The sequence below is a fragment of the Takifugu rubripes genome, chromosome 3 (genome assembly GCF_901000725.2).
Source record: "Takifugu rubripes chromosome 3, fTakRub1.2, whole genome shotgun sequence".
Classification (NCBI taxonomy): domain Eukaryota; kingdom Metazoa; phylum Chordata; class Actinopteri; order Tetraodontiformes; family Tetraodontidae; genus Takifugu; species Takifugu rubripes.
Window position 1 is genome coordinate 3,074,547 of NC_042287.1, and position 15,330 is coordinate 3,089,876.

Consider the following 15,330-nt stretch of genomic DNA (forward strand, 5'->3'; position numbering starts at 1 on the left):
TTATCCGTAGAAATGGGTTGACAGTGCTTTTTTAACTTCTCATTCCAGAGGCAAACTAGATTCAGTGTGGTATATTTATCTCCTTCCAGTTCTCGTTGTGCTGCATAGAAAGGCTCTAGAAAGGAGATCAAAAAATCTAACAGATCCGGCGCAATGTTATCCATGCGAACCTCTTCTGCGCGTGACTGTAGCTTCTCGTACAACTCATTATATATCTCTCGCACAGACTTGAGCATCAAGTGAACCGTGCTGAATCTTGTTTCACCCATCTGAAGCACTGTTTTTGATAGTTGTGCTGCCAAACCAGATTGCTTGATGAAACGGACAACACTCTTGGCTGCAGTAATTGTTTCTCCAATGTCCGGCGCGTCTGCAGACAGTGCGTCCTTGTCCAGGCCATGCCGAAGTACAGTGTTGATCACGTGGTCAAGGCACGAGAGGCGCTTGTAAGGCTCCAAAGCTTTCACGATGTTACTGCCCTGATCTGTAACCCACACTATTCTGGATAAAGATGAAGGTTCCAAACCAAATCTATTCACCAGAAGCCGGACCAGTTCTCTTCTTATGTTCTTCCCCGTTTTGGCGTCTTCTACTGGAAATACAGCAGTGGTGAGGGTTTTTCCAACCAACCTGAAGTCCGTTTCAGTAAAGTGACAAGTTATTGCAATATAACTCATCCTTCTGTAATCGTCTGTCCACATATCGGTACTCATGGCAACGTCACAGCCACCTGCTAGAGCTTTCTTTACCCGCTCAATTAAAAAGTTCCTTTTTACCTCAGCCTTCTCGGCGCATGCTTTTGACACTGTGGTGTAATGGGGGAGGACCGAGTCGACAGGTACGCGCCCAAAAGTTGACCCAATATTGATCAATTCTTGGGCCAGACTTTTAAAACCTTCGCCACTGACTACTGAAAATGGTCTAAGGTCCTGACAGCAAAAGTCCACGCACTTGTCTGTAATGGCCTGCTTAGCGCGAAGAGGGGCGGTCTTTGGGATAAATGATAATATAGATGTTTGATGATCATCAATTTTACGAGTACAGTTGTTTAAGTGCCTGCTCAGCGTCGAGGTGCCAGTCTTTTTGCTCTCATATGAAAGCAAAGCACCACATTGACCACATTCAGCGAAGCCAACAGAAGCTTCTGTATCATTTTTTACGATCAATTTGAAGCTTTTCCACACTTCACTCTTACCAGCGGTGCGTGTTTGCCTTTTCAGTTCTCCTGTCTTAAGTTTATCCTTGACCTCTTGCTGCTCCATATCTGGGATGGTCAAAATAGATGTAAACTTGCGGATGCGGAGGGAAGATTACATTCACGACATACTAACGTTTTTTGGCAAAACGTATGCAAAGCGGCTTTGCGCACGTTTCCCAAAGCGTGCTCTGGCTCTACACTTCCTGTTTAGTAGTAGTTATATAGCAATTACCTTACAGCGCCTTCTCTGTTTTATCCAAATTATTTATTTATAATAAGTATTCCTTAGTTTAGTATCCACACATCGTTTTAGTGTATATTTTTATAAACAAATATTTATTAAAAAAAAGTCAGCGAGAGAGAAGCCCGGCCCGACCCGAACGTAATGATTGACATTTTACGCATTTTAAGCCCGACCCGAATTTCGGGTTGGGTCGGGCTCGGACTCGGGCTCGGTCTTAAGATCTTACCTCTACCTCACATGGCCATAATGTGGATAAAGTCTTTCCCAGCTAATAATTGTCATGAAATATTGTATCCTGCATGTAGCCTTGGATACAGCAGAAAATATTGAAAGGTTTCTCTCATAATAAAAACCCAAGTTAATTCACAAGTTAATGAAACACTTTAACTGTACACCCAGGTTAAAGATATATGTGGTGAGAATAGTAGTTTATTTAAATAAAACTGAAAAACATGTCAAGTGAAAATAAATGCTGGGTCTACACAATTCAGTGTCTTAAAAGCTGAACAAAAAAAGAGATTCCCTCTCCAATTTCAAGACACCACACATATCTCTTTGTACAATTACACCTAATTCGAAACAAACATACTCCTTCAGGCCATTAGAGTTGTGACATTCATGACCAAAGTAAAGTGTTTGTTCTATATGCATGGACGAGAATTTGAGTAACAACAGTGTCTCAAGCCACTTTAGAAACTGAACATCTGACTGATGTCACACATCTAACAAGCCAAGTTATTTAACTTTCCACATATTAAGGGGGGTGCACCGTTCCTGGAGATACTGCAATACCAGGTCGATGCGTGGAGTGGACGGAGCAAGCTCCTATTCCATCTCCCTGTTCCAAAAATCAATTTAATATATGGTCCCCGGGTAGGGGACGTATCAGATATTAAACTGATAAGAACAGATACTACACTTGATCTTAGCCAAAAGGCCGAGAAGCGATACCACAGAACTGGTGAAGGGAGGGGCTCATTCCGGTGACTATGACTTTTACGCGTGGGTTTTGCATTTTTAAAAGATGTGGGAACATTACATGTGAGAAAATTACACTAAATATTCACCGCTATCGTTAGCAAAGATACACAGCCTAGCGCTGCGTTAGAAACACCAAAAAACGAGGATCCTAAACGCCGCGTTGTGCATTTCCGATCACGTGGTGTAAGTCTGTCCAATGGGCAGCCGTATCATACGATTTGTTTAAAATTCTAGTTGAGCGTTAATTGGTCGCTGAACTGTTTAATCCGTTAAGTTATTTGATAAATATAGACCGATCCAGCTGTGCCATTTAATTTTCGCACGTTAATGTTTTTAAAAATACAAATTAAACATGACCACATTTTCGAGCAATAACAAAACTATGTCTCCCTCTGCTGGGCGCGACCAACATAACGGGGGAAGGGAAGGCAGAAAAAATGCGAGACAATTATAAGGCCAACAAATCATCCATCGGCAGCATTTCCATTCCAGTGATTTCCCCAGTTTTTACAAAGTATAGCATTTCAGGCAACGGAACCAATTGTAACAATTTAGTAGGAACTTTCTATAATGCAATAAAATAAGGCTCATTGCGTGAACTTCATTGTGAATTCGAACTTCGACTGGGTATTTTGACTCACACGAAGTTAATTTGTGCAAAGTTAACTTTGCTTGCAGGGTCAACTTCAAAATGATTTGCATCAATGCAAGTGTTTTTATATTAGGTAAAAAATATTTGTTTTAGGTCTTCCTAACGCAACGCCCTCGTAATGTCCGTAAGCCCAAGGTTCGCTCTTTGGCTAACAAAAGAAAGCGGAATAACTTGACACCTTTTCACAAAATCGTGAAATTTCCTAATAACATTTGCTAACTTCAAATAGCACCAGCTTATAACGCTAAATGACACTATTGGAAAGTATTTTAAGAAACGCGTTTACTTACTTTACCATTTCTACGTGAGTCGGCGAGAGTCACGTCGTTCCTGGCCTAATGTTGTTCCTTTAACCCAACAGTGGGGGCGCTGCTGTGCTGTCGGCGGCTTCCGTGATCACAAGGCGGGGTGTTGTGTTTATTACTGGCATTAACCATTTTAATTGCATCTTCCCAAAACATTGAAAAATAATAATGCATAAATGTTTTCGCTCAGGTTTTAAAGAAGTTATCTGTTGTAGAAACAGAATGATTTTGTTCTTTTACTTGTTTTCACAGGAATATTGCAACGTTTGGCCTTGACGTTAACAGAATTTGGCTTTATTAGCAGTGATGATTGTCGACGATCACACAAAAGTCATTGTTATGATTAATTGATTTATTATACTGGTTTCAAAAAACTGCATGGAATTACATCAGAAACGGGGTGCATAGTGCGTCTGTCTCCCAGTAATTACGGACTCATCTTCAGGTCCATGCCAATAATTGGCTTATGTTCCTGTTTAGATAAGTCCCAGCCTCATGAAAACTAGTCCTGTTTTTGAGTCTGGATCTGGTCTTCTGACACAAACTTCAGAAGTACTTCACTGGTGTGTGGGAGGGAACCAGCACCAATGGTGACATCTTGACCACTGAAATCAATATTAGGAGTAATATTAGGAGTACATATTTTCTTCCAGCCAAAACTCCTTGTCCCGAGGCACAACCCCTGTCCATGCCTGCACACTATAACAATCCTGTGTCAGACTTTAAATATATGAGCTAAAATACCAAGGGTCAAAGGAAAGTTGCCATGTTGTGTGAGTTCATTGCCATTGGCCTTTTACTTTGTTTCTGTTGTGAAAACCTATAAAAAATTCCTTTAATTAGAGCTTTGTGCACTTTTTATCTGCAGGTTTTGACCACTTCAGTTTCCATCCACTCATCTGTGTAGCAGTAAACATGGTTAACGTGCACAAAGGTGTTCTTCTTGAATGGCGAGTCCAACTTTATACTGCCAGCATACATTAGTTTATTTTATAACTACATTATAAGTTTTTCAAAAAGAAAATGTAGGGGGGCCTTTTAAAAGCGCAACATTATTATTGTCCTTATGTGAAAACATTCTTTTCTTTTCTCTCCTATGTTCAATGAGACCAGTGATCCTGCTATGAAAGAGTTCCTCCTCCACCTGGATGAGACTATGGCCCTCGGGAGGAAGTTTATCCTCAAAGACCTTGATGAAACTCACCTTTTTATATTGAACCAGAGGTGGTTCAGACTCTGCAGGAGAGAGTTGGCGAGTTGATGGACCAGAATTCCTTTCCTATCACACAAAAATAAACTTTTTTTCCTACAATAATCTTGTCCTCATGAATTATTGGAAAATCTAAATTGCTCATTCAGTTTTCCTACATTTAATGGCAATTTTAACTCTTTTTTTTTCTCGACCCTTTCCTACATCAGTAACTTAGAATGAACCCCCCAACCGCTCAGAACTGAAGACACCTTTCAGGTGACACAAAATGTCTTCCTGTTGCTGTCAATAGACCAGTTTACCCGTTGCTAGACAGCTATTAGACTTTATTTACTTGGACTGTGCTTGTAAGCTGCTGTTAAATACACGGCCCAGTTAGGGGACTTACTGAAGGATGAAGAAAGAGCTTCAAGAATCACCGTGCATAGATGTATGCAAGACATGGGTTTCAGCTGTCGTATCCTTGGTGCCAAGAAAATCGAACAATACATGGCATCAGAAGTAGTTCACCTGGGCTAAACACAAAGGATTGGACTGCTGCTCAGTATTCCAAAGACCTGATGTTCTCTGAAAGTCAATTTTGCATGTGCTTTCGAAGTCAAGCTCTGAGAGTCTGGAGGAAGCGAGAAGAGGCACCAAGTCCATGCTGCTCGAGGTCAAGTATAAAGTTCCCACAGTCATTGATGGTTTGTGGTCTCAGGTCATCTGCTGGTGTTGGCCCACTGTGTTTCTCAGGTCCAAGGTGAATGCAAATGTCTACCAGGCATTTAAGAGCATTTCATGTGTCCTGCTGCTGACCAACTCTATGGAGATTTCCTTTTCCAGCAGGACTTGGCAACTGCACACAGTGCCAAAGCTACCAGTATCTGGTTTCAGGACTATGGTATCCACAAGCTGTATTCGGGCAAAAAGAGCCCCAACTAAGTACTGAGTGTTGTACATACTCATACTTTTCATGTTCATGCCTTTCAGTTGGCAAACATTTCTAGAAATCGTATCAGTCTTAAAATTCAAATTTTCTGAGATACTGAATTTGGGTTCTCATTTGTCAGTTACAATAAAATTAAGAGAAATAAATACTTGAAATTTATAGGTCTGTAATGATTGATTATAGTATACAAGCTTCAGTTGTTGAATGTAAGACTGAAATGAAGCAACATTTTCAAGATGTTCTAATTATATGACCAGCATATGAAAATATCGGGCCCCGTGTCTCTAAAAGCAAGAAATGGGGAATATTGACATGTTAAGAGCTGACGAGCAGCATGAAGACTCCACCTTCAGCATCTCTTTAGGATCCCTTAACTTACCGCTTAAAGATTTTTTGTAATCTTAACACCTTAAATCCTTAGATGGAAAACATCTGTGCACCTTAATTACCTTACATTTGTAACCCTCTGCATGCACACACATTATCTTTCATGATTAAAGTTTCATCTGTTACTTTTAGCTGGAAGAATTGCTAAATCATGTGTATATAAAAAGACACATCCCATGATCAAGTACATAACCAAGGAATACAAAAATTTATACAAAAACAGCACATGCGTGGAATGTTGTGTCCCAAATTAAGTTTAAGCAAATTCAGTTACAACTAACAGTTGAAAGCAATGACTTATTTTCCACAACTTACCAGGGGTGAGCATGTGCATCATGTGTATCCTATGCCACTCTCCATTTATACTGGACAAAACATCAGCAGAGAGTGTGCATTGGTGGTGGTAACTCAGTCAGTTGGGAACTAGGATGAGAAGTGGAGGGTTCTAGGTTTGAGCCCCATACAGACGAAGTATGGAAGGTGTTCTAGTCGCAGGGGAAGATTCCAAAACACCTTTCGAGCACTGCCAAGGTACACTTGAGCAAGGCAACAAACCCATAAATGCTAAAAGAGGACCCAAAGAACATTACATGATTTCAATGTCTACCACTTAAAATCATTAACGGACAGTGATTCCTTTTACCCAGTTATCAGTGTTTAAATTTTAGTCAACACATGATATTAATCAAACCTCAAATTTTGTTCCATATCAGTAACAAGAAAAGTACATTCTAAGATTTTAAAAAAATAAATAAATACAATAAAAACACAAAACCAAATATATCAATCATTATTTCTATATGATGCTTTTGCCATTACATCCTTTTCAACTTTTGTCAGTGTCCTGCTTCTGTGTCTGCGAGTCAGGCTGGCTTGAAAAATGAGCAGGTTCAGGAGCTTGATTTATGTTTTATTTATTACACACAGCCAATACAATGATGGATGCAGACGTGAACATGTAAAAATGTAAACAGACAATTTCCATTTACTAGAATATTCCAATCAACCAGAACACAAAGATTTGTCAAATATACACACTCTTCAAAACACATTTGATTATGTACAATATATACACAGTAATATCAATGCTGTGGTTATGTTTTTTCCCTAATAAACAAATGTTTTAAGATTTAATGTACATTTTATTTTTTAGAAAACAATTAAACCCCAAAGACGATGTTGGAAATAAGAATTTTAGTTTAGCATGTCATCCTTTGGATTTGATTTGATTTTTTCAATTCAGAAATAAATCAAATCAAACCTGTTCCTGACCTTTGCTACATGAAGCTACTGTTTGTTGTACCAAGGCTTTGATTTTATCCCTGCTTGCAGTGAAGTAAAACAATATGCCGGAGTTTCCAACATGCATTTTCTTTTCAGAACAATTTTTAAAAAAAACAGAAGCAATTGAGAGATGCTTGAGTCTAGGGCTAAAGACGGTCATTCCAGTACATTTTTATTGCACAGGTGCACCAGCATTTGAGAGAAAGAAAAGTTGAGATGTGTCTTTTAAAAAGTACATTTGAAGTTTGTAACTGCATCTCTGTTCACAGTATTCATTCAGAAGACAAAGAAAATCGATCCTGCTGCCTCGGCTGTGTGAATATGACTGAAGGTCTTGAGGTCAGGTGGCCACTGTGCTTGTGTTTACGCAACTTATTTGCCAGTAAAACAGCATGCGATGATTTCAGAGGGATCTGATTAATGATTTGATGTGGCACAGATTACAAATGTGTAGGAACAACGTGTCCTTTTCCAACATGCTTCCCTTCATTTAGCAGGTGCGATCGTATCCACTTCTGGCCAGGCAGTGATGTAGTACCGAGGTAAAGTACCTTCCAACAGTCTTTCCATCCACAGGCCCAGACGGTCCAGTTTATGGTGTATCTGCAGGATGGATATGCTGCGGGCTCGGTTGGATTTGCGTGTTGGGTGCTCTTCGCGATACCCTGACTTGGACCTGACCCCTGAAGCCATCCTTTCCTCTTCAGATGTCTTGCTGTCAAGGTCCTCCCCAGTGTAGACAGGCTTAAACAGGCAAAAGTATTTCTTGTGGCCGTTAAGAGCCAAAACATAGCCAGTGTAGTCAGTCTTGTGGTTTCCTCCATCAATGTCATCTGCAGCAATCTGCGCAGCATCCTGGGAAGAGTCCAGCAGAGCAACCATCCACTGGCTGTGCTTATCAATGTTCAGGAAGGAGAAATGTAGAGTCAAGCTCCTACAACAGCAAATAAAGGCACAACAAAAACGCTCATTAACACAGTTGCCATTAACCCTGTGTATCAGTCAAATTTCCATTTTGCCTTTATGTTTGACCAGGTCACCCTCAGTCCAACTCACCCTCCGATCAGTTTCATGTGCACTCGTCACAGAGCACATACAGTTTCAAGGCAATATTTATTATTACTAAAAATTAGAGACTACAGTAAACACTGGCTCCAGAAATCCAGCCGGTGCACAAGCATCGCAGTGATTTATAACCATATAACTATAACTTCATAACTAACAAAGTACTACAAATATGACTGTGATTGGCACTGTTTTCCTCACCCTGTGAAAGAATACACCTCTTTGGCAAACTTGCTCAGGAGGACGTTCTTGGAGGTGTCAGTGAGGAGCAGAACCACATTCATTTGTCCCGGCCTCAGCTTTACCAAGTTGCTTGTATATGTGATATCTGTCAGCTCTGTGACCTCCACAAAATTCTTCTTGGGAGCCCGGCTAAAAAGTAACAGTTAAAATGTAAAAAGAAAAAAAATATATACATATATCATCCTGCTCCCGGTGCATGTGGAAATGACTTAAGCTTTCTTGCCTTGGAGCACCACCAGCTCTCGGGGACCCATTTTCAGCCCTTGTCCCATCTTTAGCTTTTGTTTTAGTCTGATTATCCTCACTGGAGTCACTGCAATCACACAACACTTGTATCTTTTTATTTTGTCAAATGCAATGCACTGAGAAATGTGTGCAAAATATAAGTTTAAGACTGAAATGATTGTTTTCTGACCTGAAGGCCTGGATAACCACAGTTCCAAACAAGATGAACAAAGCAGAGAAGATAAGGGAAAGAAGAGGCATCATCTCACGCCTGTAAACCATTGAATATGTGTCACAGAAGCAAGCAACATATTATCCTTCAAAAAGACAGAGTTAAAAGATGTCCTCTCACCAGTTATTGTGCAGGATGTCATCGATGACCTCAGACAGGTAATCAGAAAACGCATAGATCCATCGGATTAAAAACACCTGTAGAGACAATATTTCCTCAGCCATGAGCACAAAGGCAGCGCTGATGCTGAAGGAATTATTGAAGATCGAAATAGGAAACGCACTGAGGCAAATTCATTGTTGAGTTCGGGCAGCATGGCATCATGGGTGAGGATGGACGGGTCCTTCTTAAGTTGCTCCAGCTCGTCCAGGAGACGCTGCTTGTCTTCCTCACTGCCATTCCATGCCGTCACTGGCTTGAAAAAGGCCTTTCCTGCAGCGTTACGCCTCTCCAAGATCACCACCTATGGGAAAAGTGCAGATGAGTGTTGCGGGAGTGTCTAAAAACAATCGCAAAAACTTCCTTAAAATCCTTAATAAAACAGACTGGATTCTTTCCACGTGATCTAAATTCTGAGGTATCTTTAGGGCGTCAGAGCGGAGCTGTACAGTAGTGTCAAAGATGAGCTGCACCTGTGTTGGGGACTGCCCATTGTCCTGTTTCTGCATGAGAATGTCGCAAAGAGGTTGTTGTAGACGTTTGTACACGTAGGCAAACCTCACAACCTCCTTGGTATTGGTGGAGGCAAATGAGAAAAATTCCTGATTCCCAGAAGCAAAGGGTTCCTCGTCCCCCGTGAGGAGCAGGACACAGTATCTAAAAGGAGAGAAGACGTTGCCGCCACTGTTAGCATATGTGCACCGACCTCGGGGGGGGGGGGGGGGGGACAAAATCACATGGTTGTTTAATATTACTTTCTGCGTCTGTGAAACTGTTTGACAGGACAGAGCTCGTCGAACAGCTTCTGGTTGACCAGCCGCGGCACGAGGAGAAACTTGTTGTTTGCCATGAACTCATCAATAATCTGCTTCTTCATGCCTTTGGCCTGCAGAGAGCAGACAAGACCACGTAAAAGAGATGATACTCCTTCCTCCTCTCCAGCCCCAGCGGTGGTGATCTACCTGAATGATATCAGCAGGTTTTTGGGCATTTTCTTTGAAGACCAGCATCGTCGGCGCGTAACTGTTAATATTGAATTTTTTCTGGAGGTTGGTAGTCTCGGAGAGGCCCTGGTCCACATAGCCAAACTGCAGGTAGTCTCTATAGGCAAAAGCTGTCAGCTATGGAGATAAGTTATGCACAGGTCTGTGTCAGTGAAGCAGTTTATTGTGAGAGAAATCTGATGTAAATTCTCAAGGTAAATTGCCTACTTTGTATAGCAGGGGAACTCCCGGCACTTGGTCGAACAGAAACACATGCGGCTTATTGAGCTCATGCCAGCTGTTCAAGAGCTGCTGGTAATTAGCGTCGGTGATCTGTAACGACAGTTATGCACAAAGTTTCATCCACCTTCCATGATGGTCTCCTCCTGATGATATTTTACAGCCTGCAGAGCTGTCATTTAGCAAACAATGCACCTGCTCTACAAGTCTTAGCGGTAGAAGATCTTCCACAAACTGCCTCAGATGTTCCTTTGCTACAGCATAATGGAAAAAGGTTACTCTGCCATTAACAATTCCAAGTATTGATGGTGTGCGATGAGCTCCGAGGTGGTTTGCCAGCCGTCGCTCATAGCCAACATCTACCACGCCTATTCCAACACCTGAGGGGATGGAACAGTGGCAGAAATCAGTTTTTTCCATAGCTAAAAGATGGTTACAGTACTGGGTGGGTTGTTTCCTACCTAGACTCTCCATCTCTTGCACCACCTCCTTCCAGACAGGTTCAATGTGGATGCAGCTGAAGCACCAGTCAGAGGTGATCTTGATCAGGTATGGTCTCCTGTAGCTGTTGGGCACCACATCGTTCACATACTGGTTGAAGTGCAAGATGTATTTGCTGTCAGCAAAGTCTCTCTGGTTCTTGCTGCCATAAGGGAAGTTGAAGAAGGACTCCTCAAAGTAAAAGGCGTCATGGCGGTGGCCGTAGTGGCTGCTGCCATACGGCTGAGTGTCCTCTGTCTGCCCATAACGATCATAGTTGTTTCGCTTGTCTTCGTTGGACAGGATCTGGGCACAATTACATGTATAACTAGGCATAGTCCTCTTGTAGTTGGGTATAATATACATGACAGCCTCACCTCATAAGATTTCGTAATCTTGATAAACATCTCTTCGGCTCCTGGATGTTTGTTTTTGTCTGGATGCCTTGGAGAGAATTATAGATTAGATTTTGAAGGGGAAAAATGCAAGTAAGTGTCAGCACTGAAAATCTTTACCATTCTTTTGCAAGGCGTTTATAAACCTTCTTGATCTCAGCCTGACTTGCAGCCCTGGTGACTCCTAGGATTTTGTAGGGGTCCATCTCAGGGACAGCATGAGTGTCTCCCATCAGCAGCATTGAGAGGAGCACGGCGACGGCCAGTAACCAAGACATGTTTGACCCTTACCTGTAGCCCATCGAGTATTTTAAAGCATGTTCAGACTTGCAATCAGATAAAATTCGAAATAGCCTACTTAATGAGGTGCAATTTATAGTCACACATAAGTACACTGGAAATTGTTAGAGCATTAAAATATAATAGATATGTATTAAAATATAAAACTCCCGACATGTCGCTGGAGAGGTGGGAACAATAACATTTTCATACAGTATAATTATTTGCAGTCAGATGCGACAGCAGCTAGCTGATGATCTAAACGCGCCGTTCGCCTTCACCTCAAGCTGACGCGCTCAACCGGTACTGCGTCACATAACTGAGGAAGATTGTCCGTTCTTCAGCTCGTCAGTAACATGGATCGGCGGCTAAATGGTAAGGGTGAGTTCATGAGCATCTCACAGTTCCTCCCGTAAGGGTGAGCTGAGACAACCTGCTGCTGTGAGGCAGAAGATGGGGACGAACAGCGTCGTTTCACCCATTCTACTATAGCTTCACCTGTGTGTTCATTTCATTGTTCTTCACACCGCGATTTTAAGGGTATATATCAGTGGAGACTTCCACCGCGCGACAGAGTCGCCTCTAGATAAATCAAACGCACCCTAGTTTCCCCGTTCTCGATTGACCAATCGCAGGTGGCGGTGATGTAAACAAGGAAGCGGAGAAGGCAACAGAGAGGAAATAAGATAAATGATAGAAAAATAGTTTTTAGCGTTCTGTTGTAAGAGATGGTTTAGATTTTTACAAACGCGCTAAACCATTGAGAGATACCTACTTATATTTCCATAGTCACGTTCGTACCGAATGGAGGAAAGACATAAGAAGATTCTGCAGCGCAACAGGACCAATCTCGTTGGTGAATTGGATCCTTCAAGCCTCTACGATGGGCTGATCGAAAAGAGAGTCTTCACCCACGACATGATCGATGAGATAAAGGTAATATAGCTGCCCTGTTAGGCGAGCCATTCAAAATATCATTAGTAATAAATGTGAGCTTGTTGCAGAGCTCTGGAACTCGGCGCGACCAGGCTAGGCAGTTAATCAGAGACTTGGAGACCCGGGGAAGTAGAGCTTTCCCACTATTTCTGGAGTGTCTTCAAGAAACAGGCCATCACACTTTGGTTGAGTTACTTCAGGATGGAGGTCCAGCGGTTCAGATACAACCTCCGACCCCTGTTCCGATCGATCGTCCAGTTATCCAACCCCTTCCAGTTTGTAAGTCTGCCATACGATCACGTGTTTTGAGAGGAACGATGACAGTGAAAGGCATGTTCAACCCTCCTCTGTGTTTTTGACTCTGCTTTTTTTTTATCAGCCCCTCCAGTGGACGTGGTTAGACGAGATAAAGCACCTGTCATCCCAGTTCCCCAGCCCAGCACTGCTCCCAGCCCATGTAAGCATGATGATGGATGAAGGACCCATTCATTCATCATCCATCCATCCACCATCCACCCATCCATTTTTCTGTGACAAATGTACTCAAATGTCAAAACCATGTTCACACCTTGTGTCCTACCTTGCTCATCCCGGGCAGCATTTCCAGAGCACATTAAGGCCAAATGCGAAGATTTTGTTTGATTTATGGGTAGAATTCTGGCCATTTTAGGCTTGGATTTGACTTTCTGACTCAAGGAAAAATATAGAATTCTTGCAAATAATTACAAACAAAAAGTATGTTTCCATCATCACATCCTGTTGATGTATACCATGCTATTGGTTTCCCCCAGCCCCCGAGCGGGAGTACATGAGACTGAAGCCACAAGGCAGAATTCGACGAGATAGTATTCAGGTTAGCATCATTTATTTCTCAAAGAGTTCACACTCAGTGAGGGGCTTACACCCATTCTCTGCTTACTTTGGTGTGCCAGAGCTATAAAATGGACGCCAACCCTTCTGGCCATTGCCTCATTATAAACAACGTGGACTTTGAGCCCAGGAGCGAGCTGAACAATCGTAAAGGCTCCAACACTGACTGTGACAGGCTGGAGAGCAGATTCAAAGCACTCAGCTTTATTGTGAAGGTTAAGACAAACCTGAAACAAAGAGTAAGAACAGTTTCCTCTTTCACTCTTCATGACAACATATAATCACTTACATGTGACATATAACGCTAACAGGCCAATTCCACCCTTCAGCAAATTAAACACGAGCTGTCAGCTCTGTCGAAGATGGACCATTCGCAGTACGACTGCTGCGTGGTCGTGTTACTGTCCCACGGGACAGAGGTACAACCTGTCTTCCATGTTGCCAAGATTCTCTGTCATTAGACTATTTAAAACCCAATTTGTGCTCATATTCATGTTCACAGGTGAGCCACAGCCGCTTTCCCGGCGCTGTGTATGGCGTGGATGGACAGTTTGTCCCCGTTCAGCACATCACAACTTATCTGAATGGCCAGCATTGTCCATCCTTACAGGGCAAACCCAAACTATTCTTTATCCAGGCTTGTGGAGGGGGTAACGAACACGCAGAATAAACCAAAGCAAGTGTGAACCAGAGTTTAAAGGATACATGAAGCGGTCTTATATGTAAATCAATATCTCAATAGATGAAAAGGACACAGGCTTTGAGGTGTCCCCGGATGAGTTTGAGCCACCTGTTGTCAGTGCTCATGATCAGACAGATGCCATTCCGATGTCATCCAGCAGCGACTCCCTGAGCATGTCCGACGAGCCCGACGCCAGAGCATCACTGCCCACCCCGAGTGACATTCTGGTGTCTTACTCCACCTTTCCTGGTTTGTTGCATTCATGCATCTTTTATAACATAAAAAATAGGATGTTTCGGGTTAGGAATTGGGTTTAAATGCCACATTCGGCTTCTCAAATTCTTTTTTGACCACGTGATCTATATATAGGCTACGTTTCTTGGCGAGACACCCAGTCTGGCTCCTGGTACATCGAAACACTGGACCGCATTCTTGAAGAGAACGCCGCTACTGACGACCTGGTCACAATGTTGATGATGGTGAGATGCTCTTATTTTGACAGCTGAATAAGGTTCACCAAGCCCATGTCCATTTTATCATTACGTTTCAACATCTGTGCTCATTTACAGGTCAACCATGAAGTCTCCCAAAATCAGGCCAAAGGACTGTACAAACAGATGCCTGGCTCTTTTAACTTCCTGCGCAAACTTCTCTACTTTCAAAGTTAGCTATGAAAGGAATTTTTTATGTGATATTTTTAAATTCCATAACTAATAACTGAAAAAAATTGCACATGTTGCAAATATGTGGATTTTAGCAAAAGGTGATTGATTGACATGTCTTTTTTGTAATTGTTGATGCCCTTTTTGCAGCTTTTCTATTTGAAATTGTGATAAAACTGGACTGTATTTCTATGATAAATTTAGTTAATGGAATATGCCTTCAAATGCAGTTTATATCCAACGGAAATCCAAAGGATTTGTATGTATTTTTCTTTTTTCTGTTACCTTGATTTCAAAAGGTATTGTTCAAGCATTACATTTCTGCCCATTGCCACTAGGGGTCACTATAGGGTTAATTTCCGTCCACGTTAACAGTGTTTTACTTGATTTATATCCTTATTGCTTTGATCTTATATCCCCCCCCCAATCATTCTAGATTTATGAAGCATTAAACTGTTGGTTTTAATATTTGGAATTCCTACTATTTTCTGCCAGTCAACATTTATGCATCATGTCTTTGACCTGTCGATGATAGCAGAATTGGCTGACAGTCTGCTGCTTCAAGTGTCCTATCATCCATCTTCATGCAACCTGAGGACACAACACATTTTTGTCGATGCAACATGTTTTAAGGTTTTGTCTGGGGCTTCTTCCTACGTCATTCAAATAAAACTTGATGATCTAACA

The 15,330-nt window shown here is 41.9% G+C and overlaps 2 protein-coding genes, 1 non-coding gene and 1 pseudogene across 4 annotated transcripts; 2 read left to right on the plus strand and 2 right to left on the minus strand.

Annotated features, from left to right (window-relative positions):
- Nucleotides 1–2,200: 2,200 nt before the first annotated feature.
- Nucleotides 2,201–2,391, minus strand: LOC115249368 (U2 spliceosomal RNA). The gene has a single exon (XR_003888069.1). It is a non-coding gene; the product is annotated as a U2 spliceosomal RNA (small nuclear RNA).
- An 8-nt stretch (nucleotides 2,392–2,399) lies between these two features.
- On the plus strand, nucleotides 2,400–4,687 carry LOC115249059 (general transcription factor IIH subunit 5-like; annotated as a pseudogene).
- A 2,114-nt stretch (nucleotides 4,688–6,801) lies between these two features.
- dnajc16 (DnaJ (Hsp40) homolog, subfamily C, member 16) lies at nucleotides 6,802–12,081 on the minus strand. Of its 2 annotated transcripts, XM_003978481.3 has the most exons (15): nucleotides 11,775–12,081; nucleotides 11,335–11,505; nucleotides 11,197–11,263; nucleotides 10,801–11,125; nucleotides 10,535–10,719; nucleotides 10,328–10,432; nucleotides 10,079–10,237; nucleotides 9,872–10,002; nucleotides 9,590–9,773; nucleotides 9,241–9,420; nucleotides 9,078–9,154; nucleotides 8,916–8,996; nucleotides 8,724–8,813; nucleotides 8,459–8,629; nucleotides 6,802–8,126 (listed from the first exon to the last, which is right to left on the minus strand). In XM_003978481.3, the coding sequence occupies exons 2-15, from the start codon at nucleotides 11,490–11,492 to the stop codon at nucleotides 7,679–7,681; spliced, it is 2,361 nt and encodes a 786-aa protein (XP_003978530.1). In that variant the 5' UTR covers nucleotides 11,493–11,505; nucleotides 11,775–12,081; the 3' UTR covers nucleotides 6,802–7,678. The 2 variants fall into 2 exon arrangements, with proteins under 2 accessions (XP_003978530.1, XP_029689123.1); XM_029833263.1 differs by having other exon boundaries at nucleotides 11,335–12,081.
- Nucleotides 12,082–12,140: 59 nt separating this feature from the next.
- Nucleotides 12,141–15,330, plus strand: casp9 (caspase 9, apoptosis-related cysteine peptidase). The gene is made up of 10 exons (XM_003978475.3): nucleotides 12,141–12,429; nucleotides 12,498–12,708; nucleotides 12,809–12,886; nucleotides 13,221–13,282; nucleotides 13,362–13,538; nucleotides 13,629–13,718; nucleotides 13,802–13,949; nucleotides 14,042–14,230; nucleotides 14,351–14,460; nucleotides 14,551–15,330. Exons 1-10 carry the CDS (start codon nucleotides 12,298–12,300, stop codon nucleotides 14,647–14,649), a joined length of 1,296 nt encoding a protein of 431 aa, XP_003978524.2. The 5' UTR covers nucleotides 12,141–12,297; the 3' UTR covers nucleotides 14,650–15,330.